Source organism: Aotus nancymaae, unplaced genomic scaffold, assembly GCF_030222135.1.
Source record: "Aotus nancymaae isolate 86718 unplaced genomic scaffold, 86718_ANA_hifiasm-v0.15.2.pri h1tg000083l, whole genome shotgun sequence".
NCBI classification, from domain to species: domain Eukaryota; kingdom Metazoa; phylum Chordata; class Mammalia; order Primates; family Aotidae; genus Aotus; species Aotus nancymaae.
In genome coordinates, this window is record NW_026988498.1 from 2859155 (window position 1) to 2883308 (window position 24154).

The following is a 24154-nucleotide window of genomic DNA, read 5'->3' on the forward strand; positions in this document are numbered from 1 at the left end:
TGTTTTTCTGTTCTTCTGTCAGTTTGCTGAGAATGGTTTCCAGATTCATCCATGTCCCTGCAAAGGACACAAACTCATCGTTTTTTAGGGCTGCATAGTATTCCATTGTGTATATGTGCCGCATTTTCCCTGTCCAGTCTACCATCAATGGGCATTTGGGTTGGTTCCAAGTCTTTGCTATTGTAAACAGTGCCACAATGAACATCCGTGTGCATGTGACCTTATAACAGAACGATTTATAATCCTTTGGATATATACCTAGTAATGGGATTCCTGGGTCAAATGGAATTTCTATTTCTAGGTCCTTGAGGAATCGCCACACTGTCTTCCACAATGGTTGAACTAATTTACACTCCCACCAACAGTGTAAAAGTGTTCTTATTTCTCCACATCCTCTCCAGCATCTGTTGTCTCCAGATTTTTTAATGATCGCCATTCTAACTGGCGTGAGATGGTATCTCAATGTAGTTTTGATTTGCATTTCTCTAATGACCAGTGATGAGCATTTTTTCATATGTTTGTTGGCTTCATATATGTCTTCTTTTGCAAAGTGTCTGTTCATATCCTTTGCCAACTTTTGAATACGCTTTTTTTCTTGTAAATCTGTTTTAGTTCTTTGTAGATTCTGGATATTAGCCCCTTGTCAGATGGGTAGATTGCAAAAACTTTTTCCCATTCTCTTGGTTGCTGATTCACTCTAATGATTGTTTTAGGTCCCATTTGTCTATTTTGGCTTTTGTTGCTAATGCTTTTGGTGTTTTAGTTATGAAGTCCTTGCCTATGCCTATGTCCTGAATGGTTTTGCCTAGGTTTTCTTCTAGGGTTTTTATGGTGTTAGGTCTTATGTTTAAGTCTTTAATCCATCTGGAGTTAATTTTAGTGTAAGGTATCAGGAAGGGGTCCAGTTTCTGCTTTCTGCACATGGCTAGCCAGTTTTCCCAACACTATTTATTAAACAGGGAATCCTTTCCCCATTGCTTGTTTTTGTGAGGTTTGTCAAAGATCAGATGGTTGTAGATGTGTGGCATTGCCTCCAAGGCCTCTGTTCTGTTCCATTGGTCAATATCTCTGTTTTGGTACCAGTACCATGCTGTTATGATTACTGTAGCCTTGTAGTATAGTTTGAAGTCAGGTAGTGTGATGCCTCCAGCTTTGTTCTTTTTGCTTAGAATTGACTTGGCTACACGGGCTTTCTTTTGGTTCCATATGAAGTTTAAGGTAGTTTTTTCCAGTTTTGTGAAGAAGGTCAGTAGCTTGATGGGATACTGTTAAACCTGTAAATTACTTTGGGCAGTATGGCCATTTTCATGATATTGATTCTTCCTAACCATGAACATGGAATGTTTCTCCATCTGTTTGTGTCCTCTCTTATTTCGTTGAGCAGTGGTTTGTAGTTCTCCTTGAAGAGGTCCTTTACGTTCCTTGTTAGTTGTATTCCTAGGTATTTTATTCTCTTTGTAGCAATTGTGAATGACAGTTTGTTCTTGATTTGGCTCTCTTTAAGTCTGTTATTAGTGTATAGGAATGCTTGTGACTTTTGCACATCGATTTTGTATCCTGAGACTTTGCTGAAGTTGCTTATCAGTTTCAGGAGATTTTAGGCTGAGACAATGGGGTCTTCTAAATATACAATCATGTCTTCTGCAAATAGAGACAATTTGACTTCCTCCTTTCCTAACTGAATACACTTTCTTTTTCTTGCCTGATTGCTCTGGCTAGAACTTCCAATACTATACTGAATAGGAGTGGTGAGAGGGGGCATCCTTGTCTAGTGCCCGATTTCAAAGGGAATGCTTCCAGTTTTTGCCCATTCAGTATTATATTGGCTGTGGGTTTGTCATAAATAGCTTTTATTATTTTGAGATAGGTTCCATCAATACCTAGTTTATTCAGAATTTTTAGCATAAAGGACAGTTGAATTTTGTCAAAGGCCTTCTCTGCATCTATCGAGATAATCATGTGGTTTCTGTCTTTGGTTCTGTTTATGTGGTGGATTATGTTTATAGACTTGCTTATGTTGAACCAGCCTTGCATCTCTGGGATGAAGCCTGCTTGATCATGATGGATAAGCTTTTTGATGTGCTGTTGCAATCGGCTTGCCAGTATTTTATTGAAGATTTCTGCATCTATGTTCATCACAGATATTGGCCTGAAGTTTTCTTTTCTTGTTGAGTCTCTGCCGGGTTTTGGTATCAGGATTATGTTGGTCTCATAAAATGATTTGGGAAAGATTCCCTCTTTTTGGATTGTTTAGAATAGTTTCAGAAGGAGTGGTACCAGCTCCTCTTTGTATGTCTGGTAGAATTCAGCTGTGAACCCATCTGGACCTGGGCTTTTTTTTGGTTGGTAGGCTATTAATTGCTGCCTCAACTTCAGCCCTTGTTATTGGTCTATTCAGGGTTTTGACTTCTTCCTGGTTTAGGCTTGGGAGGATGCAAGTGTCCAGGAATTTATCCATTTCTTCCAGGTTTACTGGTTAGAGTCGTTTGTAGTAATCTCTGATGATGGTATTTCTGTGGAATCTGTGGTGATATCCCCTTGATCGTTTTTTATTGCATCTATTTGATTATTTTTTCTTTTTTATTAATCTGATTAGTGGTCTATTTTGTTGATCTTTTCAGAAAACCAGCTCCTGGATTTATTGATTTTTTGAAGGTTTTTTTTTGTGTCTCTATCTCCTTCAGTTCTGCTCTGATCTTAGTTATTTCTTGTCTTCTGCTAGGTTTTGAGTTTTTTTTGATCTTGCTCCTCTAGCTCTTTCAATTTTGACAATAGGGTGTTGATTTTAGATCTTTCCTTGCTTCTCATATGGACATTTATTGCTATAAATTTCCCTCTAGACACTGCTTTAAATTTGTCCCAGAGATTCTGGTATGTTGTGTCTTTGTTCTTGTTGGTTTCAAAGAACATCTTTATTTCTGCCTTCATTTCATTGTTTATCCAGTCAACATTCAAGAGCTAGTTGTTCAGTTTCTATGAAGCTGTGTGGTTCTGAGCTAGTTCCTGAATTCTAACTTGATTGCACTGTGGTCTGAGAGACTGTTATGATTTCCGTTCTTTTGCATTTGCTGAGGAGTGATTTACTTCCAATTATGTGGTCAATTTTAGAGTAGGTGTGATGTGGTGCTGAGAAGAATGTATATTCTGTGGATTTGGGGTGGAGAGTTCTGTAAATGTCTATTAGGTTTGCTTGATCCAGGTCTGAGTTCAAGTTCTGGATATCCTTGTTAATTTTCTGTCTCGTTGATCTGTCTAATATTGGGATGCCCTGCCCAGTGAGGAAGCAGCCTAGTCAGTCTGCCAGCAGAGGCTTTGCTGAGCTGTTGTGGGCTCCACCCAGCACTGTGTGAACTTCCCTGCAGTCATGTTTATAGGCATGTAGTTAGAACTGCCTCGGCAATGGTGGACTCTCTCTGTAATGGCGGGCCACCTCAGTAATGGCAGACCGCCTCAGCAATGCTGGACTGCCTCAGTAATGGTGGATGCCCCTCCCCGACAGAGCTGGACCATCCTGGGTTCAGCTGTGCTTGCTGTGAAACTCTCAGTCCAGAGCGTTTCAGATTGCTGGTCTTTGTGGCGTGGAACTGGCCATGCCTGATCACCTAGCTCCCTGCCTCAGACCCCTTTTTCTTCAATTGAACAGGCGACTCTGTGGCTCAGGCATTCCAGTCACCAGTTGAAATGGCACCCAGACTGCACTAGGGGCTTGTGGCACTTTTTCACCGGGGAATCTCCTGGCCTGGCTCCCTGTTTCAGTCCCCTTTTTTTCAGTTGAACAGGCACCCGGATTTGTGTGAGATTTTGTGTGTAGACTCGCTGCTCTGGCTGAAACAGCCGTGCTACAGACTCGTGCTTTTTCACCCCAGAATCTCCTGGCCTGGCTCCCTGTTTCAGTCCCCTTTTTATCAGTTGAACGAGTGACTCTGTCTCCCAGGTGCACCAGTCACCGGCTGAAATGGCGCCTGGACCCGTGTGAGTTTTTGTGCGGAGAGCACAAAGGCCAAAACAGTCCGCTGGAGACCCGTGGCACTCCTCCACCTGGGAATCTGGTCTGTGGGCAATAAACATCTGTCTGGAAATGCAGCAATCACTCACCCTCCATGCTCTTGCTGGGAGCTGCAATCCAGAGCTGCTCTTACTCAGCCATCTTGGATCCAGACCGCCTCTTGGTTTTAAACTTCAAGCTGACATGCTCACACCATGCTCAATTTTTTTTTTTTTTTTTTTGAGACAGACAGAGTCTCACTCTGTGGCCCAGGCTGGAGTGCAGTGGCATGATCTCAGCTCACTGCAACCTCCATCTCCTGGGTTCAAGCGATTCTCCTACTTCAGTCTCCTGAGGAGCTGGGATTAACAGGTGTGTACCACCACACCCAGCTAATTTTTGTATTTTTAGCTGGTTTCACCATGTTGGCCAGGCTGATCTCAAACTCCTGACCTCAGGTGATCCCCCCACTTGGCCTCCCACAGTGCTGGGATTACAGGCGTCAGCCACGGCACCCCGTCCATGCTTGCTTTTTAAAGAAACTGGTGGAGAAACACCAGCAAGCGTGGCCCGTTTCTCTCTCAGCACAGGGACCTTGCCTCACTATGGCCTCTTCTTCTTCCTTCCTCACTTTGACCCAAAGAATCGGAGGCACAGCTCAAAATGCACAATGAAACCTGAGAAAGCAGCAAGAGATAAATAGTGGTTTCACTATACGACGCCAGAGCGAGCCACATCTGTGCTCCTTCAGCCTCAGGAGCTGGGAAGTTGGGTCTGGACTGGCGAGGCTCTGCCACCTTGACGTGCAACTGGGCAAGTGCTGCCCCAGAACTCAGTGACCTTCTGGGGCCAATACCAGTTTGGTTTCCAGGGAACTCTGACTTTCTCCAGGGAGCTGCTTCCATGCATTGCAATCCCATCTGGATTTACTGAGTGTCTAGGGTGCTATAGAAAGTACAATGTTTCCAGCTAGGTGTGGTGGCTCACACCTGTAATGCCAGCACTTTGGGAAGATGAGGGGGGCGGATCAAGATCAAGAGGTAAGACCATCCTGGCCAACGTGGTGAAACCCTTTCTCCACTAAAATTACAAAAATTAGCTGGGCATGGTGGTGTGCACTTGTAGTCCCAGCTACTTGGGAGGCTGAGGCAGGAGAATTGCTTGAATTGAACCTGGGAGGTGGAGGTTGCAGTGAGCTGAGATTGCACCACTGTATTCTGGCCTGGCAATAGAGCAAGACCCCATCTCAAAAAAAAAAAAAAAAGAGAAAAGAAAAGAAAGTAAGTACGATGTTTCCCTGTTTAACTGCCTTCCTATTCTTTGTCAAAATGAGTTTGAACCTCCAAAGAGACATCAGCCTCTCTTTTCCCCTATTATAGGAAGACAGCAGGGGGAGGGGAGGCCAGGGGCTTTTGAGAGGCGCTTTAGGTCTCAGGAGGAGTGGCCTAGTGAGACGGTCCCCAGTCACTGGAGCACAGGTCTGTTTTTCCTCTGTGGCTCCTGACACTGCTCTGAAATGCATGCACTTCTGAGATTTGAGTTCTCCTGACAGGAACTATCAGTGCCTGCCAGATGGACTCTATGGCCTCTATCCCAGTTGTTGTGTGTTCCTGGGTTTTAATTTTTTGCCTCACCTAGTCGGCTTTCCCCCGGCCACAGAGTCCCCTCCTTGAAGGCGCTTACAGACATGTTCATAGGAGAGACAGCAATGGAACACGCATAAAGACCACGCAGGGCAGCATCAACTTCGAACCGCACAAGAGAGGTGGGCAGTTCCCTAAGGCGCAGAGGCAGGAGAACACAGCTCCAGTTTTGTTTGGATTTTGAGGGAAAAAGGGGCAATGGGGAACTGAGTGAGATGAGGGAAAACGTTACTAAGTGGATGGGGGACAGAAACCTCAGACCAGGGGCAGGATTTTTCCAGGCAGAGAAGGGGAAAGCTGGGGAGGGTTATTTAACAAAAGATACCCAGAGGTGAGGAATCCAGGACCCGTTTAGAGATGAACTTTTAGGGTGCTTGACTTAGTGTGGTCGTTTATTTGGAAAACAGCTGATGGCTGCTGCTCCAGCCTGTGGGTGGATGAGCCATGGTCCCTGATGGGGACAAGCTCAGTGGATTGGTCAGGTGGATGCGGAGGTTCTGTGGTCACACAGGGAAGGGAACAGCTGGCTATCCCTAAAGCCAGTGGCAACTTTAGGGAGAAGGTGACTGTGGTCCGGGGAGGACCGTAGACCAAGGATGTGCAGTGGCAGGAACAGTGTGGCCTGGCCAGGCAGGTAGCACTTTAACGTGGCAGCACATGTTCTTAGGGACCTACATTCAGGACAGCGACTGACACCCACTGGGAATGGGGACTCCTTGAGGATATTGACGCTGGGCTGGGGCAAGTCTGCACAGCACGGAGGAGAATGTGGATCAAGGTCCACATTGAGCAGTGGCCTCCGGGGGTGCAGTGACCCAGGGGTGGCCCCAATCATCCCAGACTCCACAAGAAAACCTGAATTTGCATTTGTAATACAGCCATTAAAAAAATCTAAAATGAGGAAGAATTGAGGCTTCATGACTACTTACCATCCAGAGTGACACATTGAGAATCTTAGGAAGTGAAGACTCCTCGGGGGAGGAGGGAAGCTGCATCTCAGAAGGAGCTTAGCGGAGACTCGGCCTATCCACTTATTTTCCATGTGTTGTAAGTTGTGCTATCATTTTGGGTTCTAGTTAATTTTTTTTTTTTTGAGAGAAAGGATCTTGCTCTGTCACCCAGGCTGGAGCACAGTGGTGCAACCTCTGCCTCGTGGGTTCAAACAGTTCTCATGCCTCAGTCTCCCATATAGCTGGGACTATAGGTATCCACCACCATGCCCAGCTAATTTTTGTATTTTTAGTAGAGACAAGGTTTCACCATGTTGGCCAGGCTGGTCTCGAACTCCTGACCTCAGTGATCCACCTGCTTCAGCCTCCCAAAGTGCTGGGATTACAGGTGCCTACCACCGCACCCGACTATTTTTTGTATTTTTAGTAGAGACAGCATTTTGCTGTCTTGTCCAAGCTGGTCTTGAACTCCTGGGCTCAAGTGATCCACCCGCCTCAGCCTCTCAAAGTGCTGGGATTACAGGTGTGAGCCATTGCACTTGCCTGAGTGCTGTAATTTTTTTTACCAAAAAATTAAGGTCTTAATCTGCAAAGAGGCTTGGGCTGAAGGTAACACTGCAATAGCAATGCAAACATAACATTTGGATGAAGATAATACTGCACTAAAATAATGCTTTCTTAAGAAGAACATAAGAAAATGGCAACACTGATGTTTTTATTTCTCCCAGGGCAAGCTCTCTGTCAACCAACAGAAGATTGGTTAAAAAATGAAATATATCAAAAACACTGCTTTTAATTATGGACTGAAATGTACTCTTGTCAGTGACGTGCCTTGCCTTAGTGCATGTCGTAAAGTCTGTTTATATTACACCTTTGGGAAGTATCTTTTCCAGCTATGACAGCCATGAAAACCCAGAATGGAAATAAGTAAATCAGACCTTTCTATCCTAGAGTCCTAAAGTGTGAAACCAAGATTTTAAAAAAGTTATTTAATCTCATTATTTTAATGAAGCATAGATATTTTTGTACTATTAGTAAATAGAATACAATTTCATTATTTTAAACTATGTATTATTGTTAGTTTAAGCTATATATTATTGTTAGTTTAGGCACATTTGATGACACACAGACTATCTTAGTTGGTGACAATGTATATGATTCATATTTAAATAGACAGATCTTGGGGATGCTTTTCTAACTGATCAAAAGCATGAAGATATGTAAAGAGCACGCCCTGGTGATGGATGATAAGAGGGAAATCCAGATGGAAGGGGGTCACCAAGAGCCAGGCAAGAGATGCTCATGTTCTTCCTAGGGTAACAGCAGCGAGGGCGGGAGGACGTGGAGAGTTGAGGGGAGCTGAATGAAGGGGATTTGTTTGACCTTGAAGAAGGAATCGAGGGAGAGTCTGAATTCAGTCACAAGTTTAAAGGAGTGAATGGACATGAGAGGTCCAATTTTAGAAGGTCTTGGTGTTTGGGTGGATTTGAGGGGTAAGAAAGAAGGTGGAAATTTGGCTAATTCCTAGTTTTTCTCTCTAGAAGACTGGATGGATGACACGTAATTCACCAAGGAAGAAAAAGAAGGAAAGAGGGAAGTAGGAAGCAAGTTCAACAGAGAGTTTTGGACCTGCTCTCTTTGAAGGACGCATGCATTTACTTGGAGGTCTCAAGCAGGAAAGTGGACATATGGTCTGTGGCAGGAGGAAGTGCACGGGGGCCATATTCACTCCAGAGTGAAAACTGCAGGAGTCAATACAGTCACCCGTGGAGGATGTGGAGTAAGAAGAGAAGAGCCCCAAGCACTGAATCACGTGGAGACAAGCACACGTGAGAGATCAGAGGGAGTGAAGCAAGCTGTGGAAGCCGGATTCTGCAAGAAGCAGACAGAAATCAGGAAGGAAGGTTCACTGTGGAAAGGGCCCGGCAGCCAACATCCGTAGACAGAAATGCATCAGAGTAAGGCAGCCACCCCAAGGTGCTGTGAGGTGAAGAGGAAAGAAATTGAGGTGGCTCACGGAGTGACAAGGAGACCATTGCTGGGGATGGCAGTGGGTGCTCTGAGCAGAGCGCATGTGGGCATATCTCAAAATTATGAGGAAGGGGAATTCAGTAATTGAGTTGTCTCTCCTCTCAGGTCCCCTTCACTCGTGCTTTGATGAGCTTTGGCTTCACTTCAAATGAAAAATGGTTTATGGCATCAATACCTGTATCTGTGCTAACCTGAATGAAACAGATTTCTATGATCAGAAAGTTACTTAGTCAATGAGCCTCACTGTGAGTTCAACAATGCCATGTAAGCTAAAAGCCAGCATTCCTCATGGAACAGAGGCCAGGTTAAATTAAAATTACATATCACCCCACCACAGGGCAAAGCTACATAGTTTTAGGACTCAGGTGGCTACAACTCCTTTGGCAACGACAGGAACTTGCTCTTAAGGAGCTTCCCGTCTACTGGTGCAGGGAAGCATTTACGAAATCAGAATGTGGTAAGAACAGCTGAAGACTATTAACTCATCCACATATAAAGAGCTCTTACAGACCAGGCGAGGTGGCTCATGGCTATAATCCCAGCACTTTGGGAGGCTGTGATGCACAGATCAGGAGGTCAAGAGATCGAGACCATCCTGGCCAACATGGTGAAACCCCGTCTCTGCTAAAAATACAAAAATTAGCTGGGCGTGGTGGCTCGCACCTGTAGTCCCAGCTACTTGGGAGGCTGAGGCAGAAGAATTGTTTGAACCCAGGAGGCCGAGGTTGCAGTGAGCTGAGATGGCACCACTGCAGCACTCCAGCCTGGCGACAGAGCAAGACTCCATCTCAAAAAAACACACACACACACACAAAAACAAAAAAAACCTCTTACAGGCTGGACTCAGTGGCTCACACTGTAATCTCAGCACTTTGGGAGGCTGAGGTGAGCAGATCACTTGAGGTCAGGAGTTCAAGACCAACCTGGCTGACATGGTAAAATCCCATTTCTACTAAAAATACAAAAAAATTAGCTGGATGTGGTGGTAGATACCTGTATTCCTGGCTACTCAGGAGGCTGAGGCAGGAGAATCTTTTGAACCTGGAAGGTGGAGGTCGCAGTGAGCCGAGATCAGGGCGGAAGAAGCAATGGTGTGTGGCCGCGGGCATGCCAAGGTGGGAGCAGCCTGCCACTGCGTTCCTACCTCCGGGGCGATGTAGTCGGGTGTCCCGCAGAAGGTATTCGTCTTGGCATCTCCTAGCATGTTCTCCTTGCACATTCCAAAATCCGCGATCTTGATATGTCCGTCTTTGTCTAACAGGATGTTATCTAGCTTCAGGTCCCTGAAAAACAAAAGCAAAGCAAATCTCATATGAATAAATATAATTTGGTTAACTTAAAATTCATGCCAACAAATTTCTCTTTCCTTGGAGAACAGTAGTCTCTTAAAAGATCCCATTCCATTCTTAGGGAAATGTAACTAATAACTTCCCCTTTTTCTTTTTTTTTTGAGACAAATTGTCACTCTGTTGCCAGGCTGGAGTGCAGTGATCTCAGTTCACTGCAACCTCTGCCTCCTGGGTTCAAGCAATTCTCTATCTCAGCCTCCCAAGTAGCTGGGATTACAGGAACCCACTACCATGCCCAGCTAATTTATATATTATATATTATATATATATTACATATAATTTATAATGTATAAATATATTTATATTTTATATAAATATATATTTATATATATAAATTATATTAATATATATATTTATATATATAAATTATATATTATATAAATAAAATAAATTTATATATAAATTATATATTATATATCATATATAAATAAAATATATAAAAATTATATATATTTATATATTAATATATAATTTATATATAATATATAAAATATATGATATATATTATATATATAAATATATATAATTTATATATATACATAAAAATACATACACATATATATATGTATTTTTTTTAGTAGAGACGGGGTTTTACCATCTTGGCCAGGCTGGTTTTGAACTCCTGACCTCTTGATCCACTTGCCTCAGCCTCCCAAAGTATTGGGATTACAGGCGTGAGCCACCTCACCCAGCCCTGATAACATTTTTTAAAAAACCACCAAACTTTGCTTCCCTGTGATGTCACCTATTGGTCTAAGGGAACTTTCTACTGTTATCATGTGTGATACCCTGAATATTTGAAAAAAAATGACATCAAGTTTTCTTTTCCCTCACCAAGTTCAGGGACTTTGCTCCTGACGATATGGTTTTCAGACCCTTTGACCTTGTACTACGGCTGAGGGAGACGTGGCCACTGGGGGAGACTGGAGGAAGGGCACACATTCTGGCCTCCACCTTCCAAGTATCTTGAATTCATCAGTTTTCATCTTGAAACATGGTGCTCAGAATGAAGCCAGCACCCTCCAGAGAGAATCCGATTGCTGCAGGTTATACCATCCTCTTGCCTTTTGCCACAGTGAACTAAGATCCTGCACCATATTTTTTCATAGCTTCATCACAATAATGCCTAATATGGAGTTTATTGTAAATTAAAACCTTCAGGTGTTTTTTTTTTTTTTTTTTTTTTTTTCCCCAAAGAAACCCCAGAAAGTGGCTTATCAGGTTTCTGGGGGTTGAGACTTCTATATATTTAGTACCCACTGCCGTGCTTGACAAAGACCTGCACATCTAGAGCACACGTGGTCTGTGACACCAGCTGCTGTGGGTGGAATGGTGGCCCTGGAAGATATGGCCATGTATGTTCATGTCCTAACCCCCAGAACTTTGTGGATATGCCCTTATTTGGAAAAAGCGCCTTTGCATATGTAATTAAGTTAAAGTTATCAAGGTGAGATTATCCTTGATTATCCAGGTGGGCCCCAAATCCATCAAGTGTTCTTAGAAAAGACAGATGGGCCAAGAGTGGGCCATGGAAAGACAGAGGCAGAGACTGGGTGGTGCAGCCACAGAGGCTGGCAGAGCTGGGGCTTGGTGGGGGCGCGGCCCTGCCCACATCTTGCTTCCAAATGTCTGGCCTCCAGAATGTGATAGAATAAATTTCTATTTTTTTAAGCCACCAAATTTGGGATAATTTCTTATGGCAGCCCTTCAAAACTAATACAACAGTTTTATGAACAAATTTAGAAAATTATCCTATGAGGTCAAAAGAAAGAAATGAATTGAATCCTTTTGTTAATTCAGTTGCCAAATTAAAAGTTAAGTCAAATTACACAATTGAATAATTTCTTACTATTCAACTTATAATAAGTAACAATAATTTCTTACTATTCAACTTATTTCTTATTATGCAGCAGGCCAATCTTAAAGCCAACATACTTGTCTGGTGACCTATCCTCAGTTTCAACTCTCTGATGATGACTTTCAAGGGTCTCCTGCAATCTAATAAGCACAAAAGATAAACCCACGTTTTTTTCTTGTTGGTGCATAAGAAGACTTAAAGAACATAACTTCCATGCATGGGCAGGGTAAGACTCAAAAATGGGTATAATTTGTTGTGATAGTAAAGCTACTTATGGACACCTATTGCTTTTTTTGTTCTGAGTGTAATTTACATGGTGACATGATAGGAAGAAGCATTGTGACACAGGGTGGGTTTAGGGTTCACGGGGTCCCTTCCGGTCTAAGATCTCTGTCTCTCTCTCTCAAGCCCTTCCTAATTTTTATTCCTCCTTTCCATTTTATTTTTAAAAAATTTTTGAGATGGATTGTTGCTCTATTGCCCAGGCCGAAGTGCAGTGGCGTGATCTCAGATCACTGCAATCGCCACCTCCCGGGTTCAAGCCATTCTCTTGCCTCAGCCTCCAGAGTAGCTGGGACTACAGGCATGCACCACCACACCCAGCTAATTTTTGTATTTTTAGTAGAGACTGGATTTTGTCATGTTGACCAGGCTGGTCTCCGACTTCTAACCTCAGGTGATCCACCAGCCTTGGCTTCCCAAAGTGCTGGGATTTACAGGCATGAGCCACCACACCCAGCCCCTTTCATTTATTTATCTGCCCATCCATCACCATTCATACATCTATCCCATCCAACTATCTGTTCATTTACCCATCATCTATCCATCCACACCCATCCACCCATCCATCCACACCCATCCACCCATCCATCTGTTCATCCATTGTCTATCCAGCCATCCACCCATGCATCCATCCATCTGTATATCCAAACACCTGTTTATCCATTCATCAATCATCCATCATTTGCCCACCCATCCAACCATCTGTACCCATCCATCCATCTATCCATCCATCCCATACAATTTAGTCAGTGCCTAGGTACAGAAATATTTTAGATATATTGCAGGCCTTACATATATAAAATTTCTTTAAAATAAAATTCTGATAAGGGTTTTAAAACAATATTCTGGTATTTCTCAATTTCCTGAAGATTAAAAAAGATATAAAACAGCTTCTTAATCTATGATTTTATAGATAGACCAAAAAATTATATTCAAAGAGGCTGCTTAAGAAGACTGACTTCCCAAACCTTTCTTAAGCCTTTAGTTCTGTGACTCTGAACAGGGCAACCCCCACTTGGCTCTCCTCAGAAAATGGAGAGATTCTTCCCCTCTAAGTGAATTCTGCACTCTGTAAGCACCAAAGCTTCAATACTAATCATCTGGTCTCCAGCAGCTCAGCCACCCTCCTCACTAGCTCCTTTCTTTTCTATTTTTCCTTCTAATCTGCAGTGAGTTGGAAGTCTGACAGCTAAGCTTGTAAAGGTTTGTGTGTTAAATAAGTGCCAACTATATTTTGAGAAAAGAAGTAGGGAGACTGAGGTACAATAGCTTTGGTCTAAGGGCTTGGAGAGAAGAAGGTGAAATGACGTCATACAGCAGAGTTCTGTATTCATGAAAGAGGACACAGGTGTTCTGTGCGCTTCTCCAAAGTGTGGAATCATGGGTTTTCACAAGTGTATGTCAGTGTTCAGGGAAGGGCTCTCCTGCCTCAAAAGGAGACAATTCCATAAGCATTTCTAGGTGGCCCAAAGCAAAGACAAGCAAACATAAGAGGTACAAAGGGGACAAAAGAGAAAGGTAGCATTAGACAAGGTAACAAAGAGAAAGCAGGGCAGTGACAATGGGGGAAGGAGGAGAAAGGAGGAATTCAAGTGAGAATCAGTGTAAGGCACAGAATGAGCTCAGCACTTTCCTGCTTTTGAGCCTAGAATGTCTTCTTTGGTTGTAAGTCACCATCCATGTAATCACTGTGGGCAGGAAGCCTATGTGTGGAGCTTCCTCCCAGGAAATCACATGGGCTGTCTCGCAGCACTTGGAGCAATGATTCAATTAACCGAGCCAGGAAAGCCAGTATGTCAGCATTTCTTTCCACAAAGCAAAATTTACCTGTAGACTATTCCTTTGGAATGAAGGAACTGCAGACCGAGAATTATTTCAGCAGCATAAAACCTGGGGGAAAGAGAACCAAGGCTCAACGTGAATGTAGTCACAGAACAAAATCCCCAAACCCAGACTGACCTTTTATGACATGCTGTGTGTGGCTAAATGGCATACACACATAACTCTTTAATCCTAACAAGGAAGATGTTGCCCATTCATTCTACACATAAGAAAGTGGAGGCTCAGACACCTTCAGACTCAGCCCTAACAGCAAACAGAGCTGACTTCTGAAGTGAGTCCTGCCTGTATCTAGTACTTGTTCTTATATTTTAAACAACAATGCTCACATTGTCATCTTTTGTTTTTGCTAATAAAACATACAGACATTAAAAGTAATAGTACAGGCCAGGCACAGTGGTTGTAATCCTAGCACTTTGGGAGGCACAGGCAGGTGGATCACTTGAGGTCAGGAGTTCGAGACCAGCCTGGCCAACATGGTGAAATCCCATATATACAAAAATTAGCAGGGCATGGTGGCAGGTGCCTGTAGTCCCAGCTACTTGGGAGGCTGAGGCTTGATAACCACTTGAACCTGGGAGGCAGAGATCGCAGTGAGCTGAGATCACACCACTGCACTCCAGCCAGGGTGATAGAGACTCTGACACCCCGTCCAAAGAAAAAGTAATAGTATAGATAATAGTCAAATAATTTTTCCCTTTATTTTGAACTCTGCTTGGCACCCATAGATCTGTATGCCCCATTTTAAATAGAAGTGGCTGGTTTATTTTTGTACTGAGAACCTTTAGCCTGAGCAACACTTACAGCCCCAGAGGTGGAAGAAAGGATATTAGCAGATGCAAGATGGTAAGTTACTCTTTATCTTCAACAGTGACAAGCTTAAAGAGAATGAGTTTACATGATCACTGGTGGGATTAGGTTGGACATGAGAGAGAGCTTCCTGGAGGGGAAGTTTGCTGGATCTTGTGGAAGAATGCAAACTTCTTCTTCCTGGAAGGCATTTAGGACAGGATGGATAGCATGGGTCCGAACTGGCTGGAGATGACAGTGGACTAAGTGAATCCTTTTCAGCATGAAAAATGCCCGATTATTTCTCTGCTACAAAAATCCAGTAAAATTACCTTTGGGTACATTGCTGAGGTTTCCCAGAGGCAGTGAGCTCAGCAGAGTGCTACCCACTAGATGTGATAAACAACCATTCCAGCCAGGGTTTTTTTTTTTTTTGAGATGGAGTTTCGTTCTTGTTACCCAGGCTGGAGTGCAATGGCGCGATCTCGGCTCACTGCAACCTTCGCCTCCTGGGTTCAGGCAATTCTCCTGCCTCAGCCTCCCGAGTAGCTGGGACTACAGGCACGCGCCACTGTGCCCAGCTATTTTTTTGTATTTTTAGTAGAGACGGGGTTTCACCATGTTGACCAGGATGGTCTCGATCTCTTGACCTCGTGATCCACCCTCCTCGGCCTCCCAAAGTGCTGGGATTACAGGCGTGAGCCACCGTGCCCGGCGCCAGCCAGGGATTTTATAGGAGCTGGCAGGCCAAATCCATTTCTCAACCCACTTCAACCTAAAGCACTCAAAGTGTTCATGCAGATGGGAGGGAGGGATGATTGAGCATTGAGCAAAGCAAGCTAGCCCACCCTCATCATCTTCTAAGGATCCCAGAGGCAGAGATTTCCTTTGCTTGCATGTCTCAGGGAGCAGGAAGTAGGACCCAAGGGGAACAGCATGGGCAGGAGGGCAGTCAGTGCTGTGGCCTCAGGGGCAATAAAATTCCCTCTGGGTGCCTTGCTGAGGTTTCCCAGAGGCCATGAGCTCAGCAGAGCGCTACCCACTAGATGTGACAAAGGGCCATTCCAGCCAGGGTTTTTACAGGAGAAAATTTTTACATTTTTCATGCTGGAAAGGATTCATCTAGTCCACTGTCATCTCCAGCCAGCTCGGACCCATCCTGTCCTAAATGCCTTCCAGGTAGACACAGCAACCAGGTACACACAGCCTGCCCATCTCCGTGTGTCTCAGGCTGCCTGGCACTAGGCAGGTGAAGCTTTATTCTCAGATAGAGTAAGTGCCTCTTCCTCTTCCTAAAGCTTTATGCCTCCACATCAGGCTTTCCATGAGGGCTTAGCTACAAGCTCCACCCTTGGGGACCACCCTTGAGGTCTGTGGTCCATTTCACTGCTTCCTTTTCAAAGGGCACATATTTGCTTCTGTGCTTAGTTAGTTAGAAGCATAATGAATTGGGATGGTCCTCTCAGAAACTAGGCTGGGTGTGGTGGCTCACACCTGTAATCCCAGCACTTTGGGAGGCTGAGGCTGGCAGATCACGAGATCAGGAGTTCAAGACCAGACTGGCCAAGATGGTGAAACCTCATCTCTAATAAAAATACAAAAATTAGCTGGGCGTGGTGGCAGGCATCTGTAATCCCAGCTACTCGGGCGGCTGAGGCAGGAGAATTGCTTGAACCCAGGATGCAGAGGTTGTAGTGAGCCGAAATTGCACCACTGCACTCCAGCTTGGACAACAGAGTATTTTTCAGTTTCTGGTTAGTATTTCTCAATTTCCTGAAGATTAAAAAACTAATATAAAACAGCTTCTTAATCTATGATTTTGTAGATAGACCAAAAAATTATATTCTAAGAGGCTGCTTACGAAGACTGACTTTCCAAACTTCCCCTAAGCCTTTAGTTCTGTGCCTTCCAAAGTGCTAGCATTACAGACATGAGCCACCGTGCCTGGTGTATGCTCCGCCTCAAAACAAATCAAATCAAAACAAAGAAGTTAGTTTCAAATCACAGAGAAATGAAACCAAACTGACATGAATTTCGGTTTTACAACCTGGGAAAACTGTTGCCTTGTTTGGTGTATTCCCCAGGGTTTACCTGGCCCTGGGAGTTAGGCATGCCAAGTGGCAAAGAAGAAAAAAAAATCATATGGGAACTGACAAGGACAATGGAAAACCCCCAAACCCTTAAAGGCTCTTACGTGGCTCTGGAAAGATCGAACTTGTGGCAGCTTTGGATGTGGTACATTAAGTCCCCTCCGTTGAGGTACTCCATCACAAAAAACAGGTTTTCCTGTGGGAAAACAAAACAATTCCAACAGTCATTCATTCATTCACTCACTCACTCTGAGACAGAGTCTCACTCTGTCTCCCCAGCTGGAGTTCTGTGGCTTGATCTTGGCTCACTGCAAGCTCTGCCTCCCGGCTTCAAGTGATTCTGCCCCCTCAGCCTCCCTAGTAGCTGGGACAACAGGGGTTCACCACCATGCCCAGCTAATTTTTGTATTTTTAGCAGAGACAGGGTTTTTCCATGTTGGCCAGGCTGGTCTCCAACTCCTGACCTCAGGTGAACGGTCCACCTCGGCCTCCCAAAGTGCTGGGATTATAGGCTTGAGCCACTGCACCCAGCCACAATTCCAACTTTTAGCTCCTTAGAGAAAATACAAGGAGGACTCCTTTTGAAATGGATTAGATCATTTCAGGGGAACCCATTCTGTCATGAAATCACTTATAAGAAGACCATCAAAACCACTTAGCCAATCTATAGTTTTGAGCCACAGGCAGCCTGGGGAGTCTAGGTGGGATGCCGTGTGACATCTGCTAGATGCTTGTGTGTTACAACTGGCAGAAGAGCTGGGGTGCAAGGGAGAGTCCAGTGGACCTGCCAGCCAGTGATGCCAGGCGCTTAGTGCATGCCAGTCACATGCTATGGAAACTGACAGTGTGCATGGTGATAAGGAGAATATGTCTTGGTCTCTGACTCCCAGAGCAGAGCTTGAAAACATCCATTCATTCAACACTCAGTAATTAGCTACTGAGCATGTTCTCTGGGCATGGCGTGGTGGGGATGGGCATGTCAGTCATTCCTGCCTGGAGCTTGCAATCAAGTTTAACCTTAGTTTTCTCCAGTCCTGTCTTAAGTCATGGCAGAGGCCAGCCACAGTATATGACAGAGTTCTTCTGGCAGAAGACACGATGCATGTTAGTGGAGCTGAAGCCCACGAGTGACCACAGTCAGAAGCAGGGCTGGGTGGTCTTCAGGCTGTGGTGGGCGTATCAGAGGCAGCCAGGATTGTAACCAGCCTCAGATCCTCAATAAGGTGAGATGATGGTTTTTTTTTTTTTTTTCAAGTAAACATATTCATAACACTTTAGGGCAACCTGATTTTTAAAGGGTTGTTATACATCACAGAATAAGTAATCCATAAAGAACTCTGGTGTGTCTGGGCATGAATTTGCACCTGGAATTCTCACCTGGGTGGTTTCTTAATAGAATTAACCTTTACATTTTGATGTGAACCTAACCGAGGCCATGGGGCATAGGAGGCAATGGTAGCAGCATGGATCTGGTCTGACAGTGACACTCTTTGCCTGGCTGCGACAGAATGGGGAAACCAAGTATTGTGGCGATTATCTCAAAAAACCAGGTCAAGGTAAGCGTCTGCCTGTTTTTAAAGTTAGTTTCTGATCTGATTTACTAATTCCAAATATCTTTTCTTTTTTTTTTTTTGAGACAAAGTCGCACTCTGCCACCAGGCTGGAGTGCAGTGTTGCAATCTCAGCTCACTGCAACCTCCACCTCCCAGGTTCAAGCAATTCCCCTGCCTCCACCTCCTGAGTAGCTAGAGCTACAGGCATGCACCACCACATCTGGCTTTTTTTTTTTTTTTTTTTTGTATTTTAGTAGAGATGGGGGTTTCACCATGTTGGTCAGGATGGTCTCGATCTCCGGACCTCATGATCCACCTGCTTTGGCCTCCCAAAGTGCCGGGGTTAAGGGCGTGAGCCACCACGCCCAAACTAATCTCACACGTCTTTAACTGGAGCCCACCTTTTTCTCTTCAAGACCCAAATTCTCAGCTGACATAAATCATGACAACACTGAGATTTCAAACCCAATTTGAGAGTTATCATTGGCCTCACCTGCACACAGCCTGCTTTCTCACGCTACCTCTTGCTCTCATCAGCAGCATATGAAGAGCTCCTGTTCTGACCTCACACTTTTGCTCAAAACTATAACGACCCCATCCAAGCCACTAGAATCTTCTCTTAAGTACTTCGGAGAGGGAAGGGTATGAAAGCGGAACAGCAGAACCATTTCTAACAGTGCTTGAGTAACGGTTTCTTCTGAGTGGCTGGATGGTTACAAATTCCTAGACAGGCTGACATTTCAGAATTTAACACTGTCGACTTAGACCTGGAGAAAGTGGTGGGAGGGGACCGGAGGCAAACGTTTAGCCCCACTCCCATGAATTCCGCACACCTTCCCACCTGTTCTCGGGTCCAAATCAGAGACCACACTGGTGGTGAGCACTGGGGGCTTGAATCGCTGTTCAAGTCTAAGAGCTCACAGGGCGCAGACAGTGTTTACTACCATGGGGGTGACAGGCAGACTACGCTGCTAGTGATTATTAAACAGCAATGGAGATTGATAGCATGTTGGATGCCCCACATTTACTCCTCCCAAGAGAGCTGCAGGCTCCACAATAAATCTATCAAAAATCTGTTCTGGTTCTCATCTTTATATTATGCCAGCAGCATGGGAAAATCACGCTGACTGCTTTTTGCCCTTTGTGATGGCATTTTGCATCAGTTTAACCCTCTGGTTTGGATGAATGCCTAGTCACATGTGAGTTTCTTGAAGGGGAGCAGGGGGCAGGACACAGCTGGAAGTCCAGCTTGGGCGATCCGGCCTGGAGGACCTGCTAGCTCTCTAGAGGAGGCCCCTCTGTTTGGAAAGCCTGGGAGTCAACTCACTGATGGTATCTTGGGCCCACTCTGGGCCACAGAGATGGCTCTGTGATAAAATGAGCACAAATGTATACACATACAAACCATACAGTCCTAAGGTTTGAATTTTGAGGATCATGTTTTGAGGGATGGATAATCCTTTTAAAAGCTGAATCCAAAATCATATCATAAAAGGTAAATACAAATACAGTGGGCTCAAACTTTCATAAACAGCTGGAGAAGGAGAGCTCAGAGTTGAAGGCGACCCCCAGCTGACTTGAACCTCTGCAGAACCACAAGCAAAAAGAAGCATCTCCCTGCTGGAAACACTGCGGACTGGCTTAGATAGAACCAAACCAAGAAGAATGAGACTCAGAGTAATCACAGAGAACATGGGCTTCATCCTTACTCAGCCCTGGGTTCGAATCTCCTCTATAACTCTGGAGACATGACTTAACCTCTCCCGAAGCTCATTTTATTCGTGAAATGGAGTAATAATACTCTTACCTCCTAGGGTTGCTGTGGGTATTCAACAAGATAGTGTGTCTGGAAGCTCTGCATTGGCCCTCAGCAGGCAATTGATAACCAAAGGCAGCTGTCCTTCCAGGAAGCAATTTAAAAGCCAGGAAAGACAAACCCAAAACCAAACCAAAAACCAGCAGATACTTCCCAGAAGCAGCAAATGAACGGTTCTCGGGCAACGGCTCTTGAAACAAACAAACAAACAAACAAACAAACAGAAACAGATTCTCTCCTGGGCTGCCCCTTAGGTTCTGGCCACCTGCTGAGAGAGAATACAAAGCAGGCTGGAGAAAGAGCGGGGGGAGAGAGAGAGAGGGGAGAGAGAGAGAGAGAGACAGAGAGAGGGGGAGAGAGAGAGAGAGGGGAGAGAAAGAGAGGGGGAGAGAGAGAGAGAGGGGAGAGAGAGAGGGGGGAGAGAGAGAGGGGGAGAGGGGGGGAGAGAGAGGGGGAGAGAGAGGGTAGAGAGAGAGAGAGGGAGAGAGAGGGGGAGAGAGAGAGGGGAGAGAGAGAGAGGTAGAGAGAGGGAGGGGAGAGGGGGGAGAGAGGGGGGAGAGGGGGGGAGAGAGAGGGGGAGAGAGAGAGGGGAGAGAGAGAGAGGGAGAGGGAGAGAGTGGGGAGAGAGAGAGAGGGGGGAGAGAGAGAGGTAGAGAGAGAGGGGAGAGAGAGGGGGGGAGAGAGGGGGAGAGAGAGAGGGGCAGGGGGGAGAGAGGGGGGAAGAGAGAGACAGAGAGAGGGGAGACAGAGGGAGAGAGAGAGAGAGGGGGGGAGAGAGAGGGGAGGGGGGAGAGAGAGGGGAGGGGGGAGAGAGAGAGACAGAGACAGAGAGAGGGGGGAGAGAGAGACAGGGAGAGAGAGAGGGGGTGGGAGGGGGAGAGAGAGAGAGAGCGAGTGAGCGAGCGAGCCAGTAAGAGTGAGAGCAAGAGAGATGGTGGAGAGAGAGGGAGGGAGAGAATGTGGCCTGTGTTGGGTTAATTTTAAATGGCACTTACTAGTCTAGACCTCATGTCTTTATGGCGGGTAATACATTAACCTACATTAACCGATGCAAATGATTCTTTCCGGTGGGTGAGAATTGAAGCTGTGATGGATTGGGGGATGGGACATGCCAAACACATCCCAGTCTTGGAGACTGTCAACAACTCCTGGCACAGCATCTGTCAAATGGAAATTCTAGGCTGTGAGAAATGAGACTGTCACTAATCAGCTGCGTGACAAGTAAATCCCACCATCCCAGGTTTCCTCCTCTGAAAAGCAAACCCGTACAGGAGACCCTTGGCTGCATTCCCCGTTACTGCCCTAAAGACCCCCTGAGCTACATCGTACTCTTCATGCTTTTTTCCCTCCTTTTTCTGGAGGAGTGGGAAATAAAATTAATAAACTGTGACTATTAAGCACATTACATCAAGACCCATGTGGTGCTTCCCAGGTAAAAAAGTAAACATTGGTGAGAGAGAGGATGCTATATTGCAAAATTCTAAGGGTGATTGTCCAGAAATAACGCATATTTGAAGAATCACTGGAGAATTGAGAGGAGCCTCTCTTTGAACCTTTCTCTAGGTAGGTAGTAAATACGGCCGGGTTCATGACAGTCAGCCATGAGCTCCCCCCAGAAGGTGACAGAACAAAGGTCACAGGGCTTCCTTACTGGTCCCGCTCCAGAGACAGGCTATGGGTGGGAGGCAAATCCCTGTGTCTCCACAGGTGTTTAAGGTCCCAGGGGTCTTGGGAGGCTTGAACATTTGAACTGGTTCCACTGTAGGGTAAAGGCTGAAAGCAGAATGGGTGAAAACAGAATTGACTCAGCATTGTTTTGAGTAGACAGCAGGGTGGCAGAAGAACTGCTTTTTTATTGGTCTTTGTATTTTGTTTCTTTTTCTTTTTTTTTTTTTTTTTTTGAGATGGAGTCTTGCTCTGTCACCCAGGCTGGAATGCAGTGGTGCGATCTCAGCTTACTGCAGCCTCCATCTCCTGGTTTCAAGTGATTCTTATGCCTTAGCGTCCAGAGTAGCTGGGATTACAGGCACTGCCACCACGCCGGCTAATTTTTGTATTTTTAGTAGAGACAGAGTTTTGCAATGTTGGCCAGGCTGATCTGGAACTCCTGACCTCAAGTGATCCACCTGCCTTAGCCTCCCAAAGTGCTGGGATTACAGGTGTGAGCCCCCATGCCCAGACTGTATTTTATTTCTGAAACCTGCATCTCATTCTCTTAGAAAGCAAGCAAGTCCACTGGAGAAGGGAATTATCACTGATTCTGGGAAAGAACAAAACAAGGAGAAGAACTTGATGATCTCTGGGATTCTCGCCTCAGCCCAAACGTCCCATGAGTTTTTTCACTTTGCTTGTTTAGGTGGCAAAAACAGCATTTTGTCAAGTGGTTCCTTGGAAAAGTACATTTTTTATATATTTTTTAAGGTGGAGTCTCACTCTGTTGCCCAGGCTGGAGTGCAGTGGCATGATCTCGGCTCACTGCAACCTCTGCCTCCTGGGTTCAAGCAATTCTTGTGCCTCAATCTCCCAAGTAACTGGGATTATAGGCATGCACCACCACGCTCAGCTAATTTTTGTATTTTTAGTAGAGACAGGGTTTTGCCATGTTGGCCAGACTGGTCTTGAACTCCTGACCTCAGGTGATCCACCCACCTTGGCCTCCCAAAGTGCTGTGATCACAGGTGTGAGCCATCACGTCTGGCAAGAAAAGTGAATTTTCTAACAGGAAGGTTGCCTTATGCCACCAGGCCCTGCAGGAGGAAACAGGCTAAGGTCCTTGGAACTTCTGTCTGTGGCAAGTCAGCCGACTGACTGGTAAAGTGAGCATTCCCAGAAGGGTTCCTCCCAGCACAGCTCACAGGGTCAGGAGTGCTCTGAGTCCTCCACAGGTTTGATGATGAGACAAGGACACCGAGCATGTCCATCCTGTTGATGAAGTCAGTTTCAGCTGGGATTGGACAGTTAACATCAGTCAGGGCCACGGGAAGAAGTGATTCATTGAATAGCTCTGAAGTGCCCCGGGTAACAGAGCATTTGAGGGCCATTCAATAGTATGTATTTATTTATCCACTTTCCGGATTACAAATATACCCATGGTGTGATGAGGCTCTGGATGCCAGGCCATGAAAATGATAGTCACTGTTACGTACAGCTTTGCTGTGATTTCCAGACAACAGAAGGCAATAAACAATGTTGACATTCTGTAGATAGGTGGGTAATCAAAGCTTTATGACTCTTTTATGTTTGTGTTATTGATGCTTTAAAAAAATGGTATTTAAGTTGGGTGCAGAGGTGCATGCCTGTAATCTCAGCTACTCATGAAGCTGTGGCAGGAGGATCACTTGAGCCTAGGAGTTCAAAGCCAGCCTGGATAACAGAGTGAGACCCCGTCTTTTAAAAAAAAACAAAAACAAGATCAAAGTGATAGATTTAACAAAATCAGTTGTATAATTTTCATAGGACTGCGTTTGCATACATGAATATCATTTGGAGGAGTTAAAGGTCCTAGAGCTGTCAAAATATATCACCATTTAAAACATAAGATAATTCTTTAGAGGGAGGCATAGGACATTTTGAGAATATTCTAGAATTAGTAAAGGGTGAATTATAAAAGTGGCCTCAAAAGTCATATAATACAACCTAGCTTCTACACTGCTTTCTTCTTACACTGATTACATTTATCAAATGAGAGAATGAGAATAAAGAGAATGGAAAGTGTTTGGTCGTGACGACTATTCAACACAGCTAGTCAAATATTGAGTAAATAAGGAAATGACTGCCAAATGTGCACGTATTATAGGATGAATGACAGGTTTATAGCATTAAAGAAATTAACTAATGACTTTTATCAAAATAATAACAGCTAATTTTGTAAATGCACTGATAACTTGGCAAATATCATGCAAATAAGCTCAGGAATACAGAATCTCTCTCCAGAAAAATAAGATGGGAAAAGAAGGAAAAGAATAATTA

General features: G+C 44.7%; 1 protein-coding gene across 6 annotated transcripts in view; it reads right to left on the minus strand.

Annotated features, from left to right (window-relative positions):
- The window catches only part of PRKCQ (protein kinase C theta), a 145940-nt gene that overhangs the window by 18174 nt on the left and 103612 nt on the right, over positions 1 to 24154 (minus strand). For all 6 annotated transcript variants that reach the window (XM_012443410.2, XM_064369072.1, XM_021670600.2 and 3 more), the window contains exons 13-15: positions 16921 to 17012; positions 13926 to 13988; positions 9754 to 9892 (exon numbers count right to left, since the gene is read on the minus strand). In XM_012443410.2, the coding sequence (XP_012298833.2) occupies positions 9754 to 9892; positions 13926 to 13988; positions 16921 to 17012 (294 nt within the window). The remainder of the gene's footprint in view (positions 1 to 9753; positions 9893 to 13925; positions 13989 to 16920; positions 17013 to 24154) is intronic.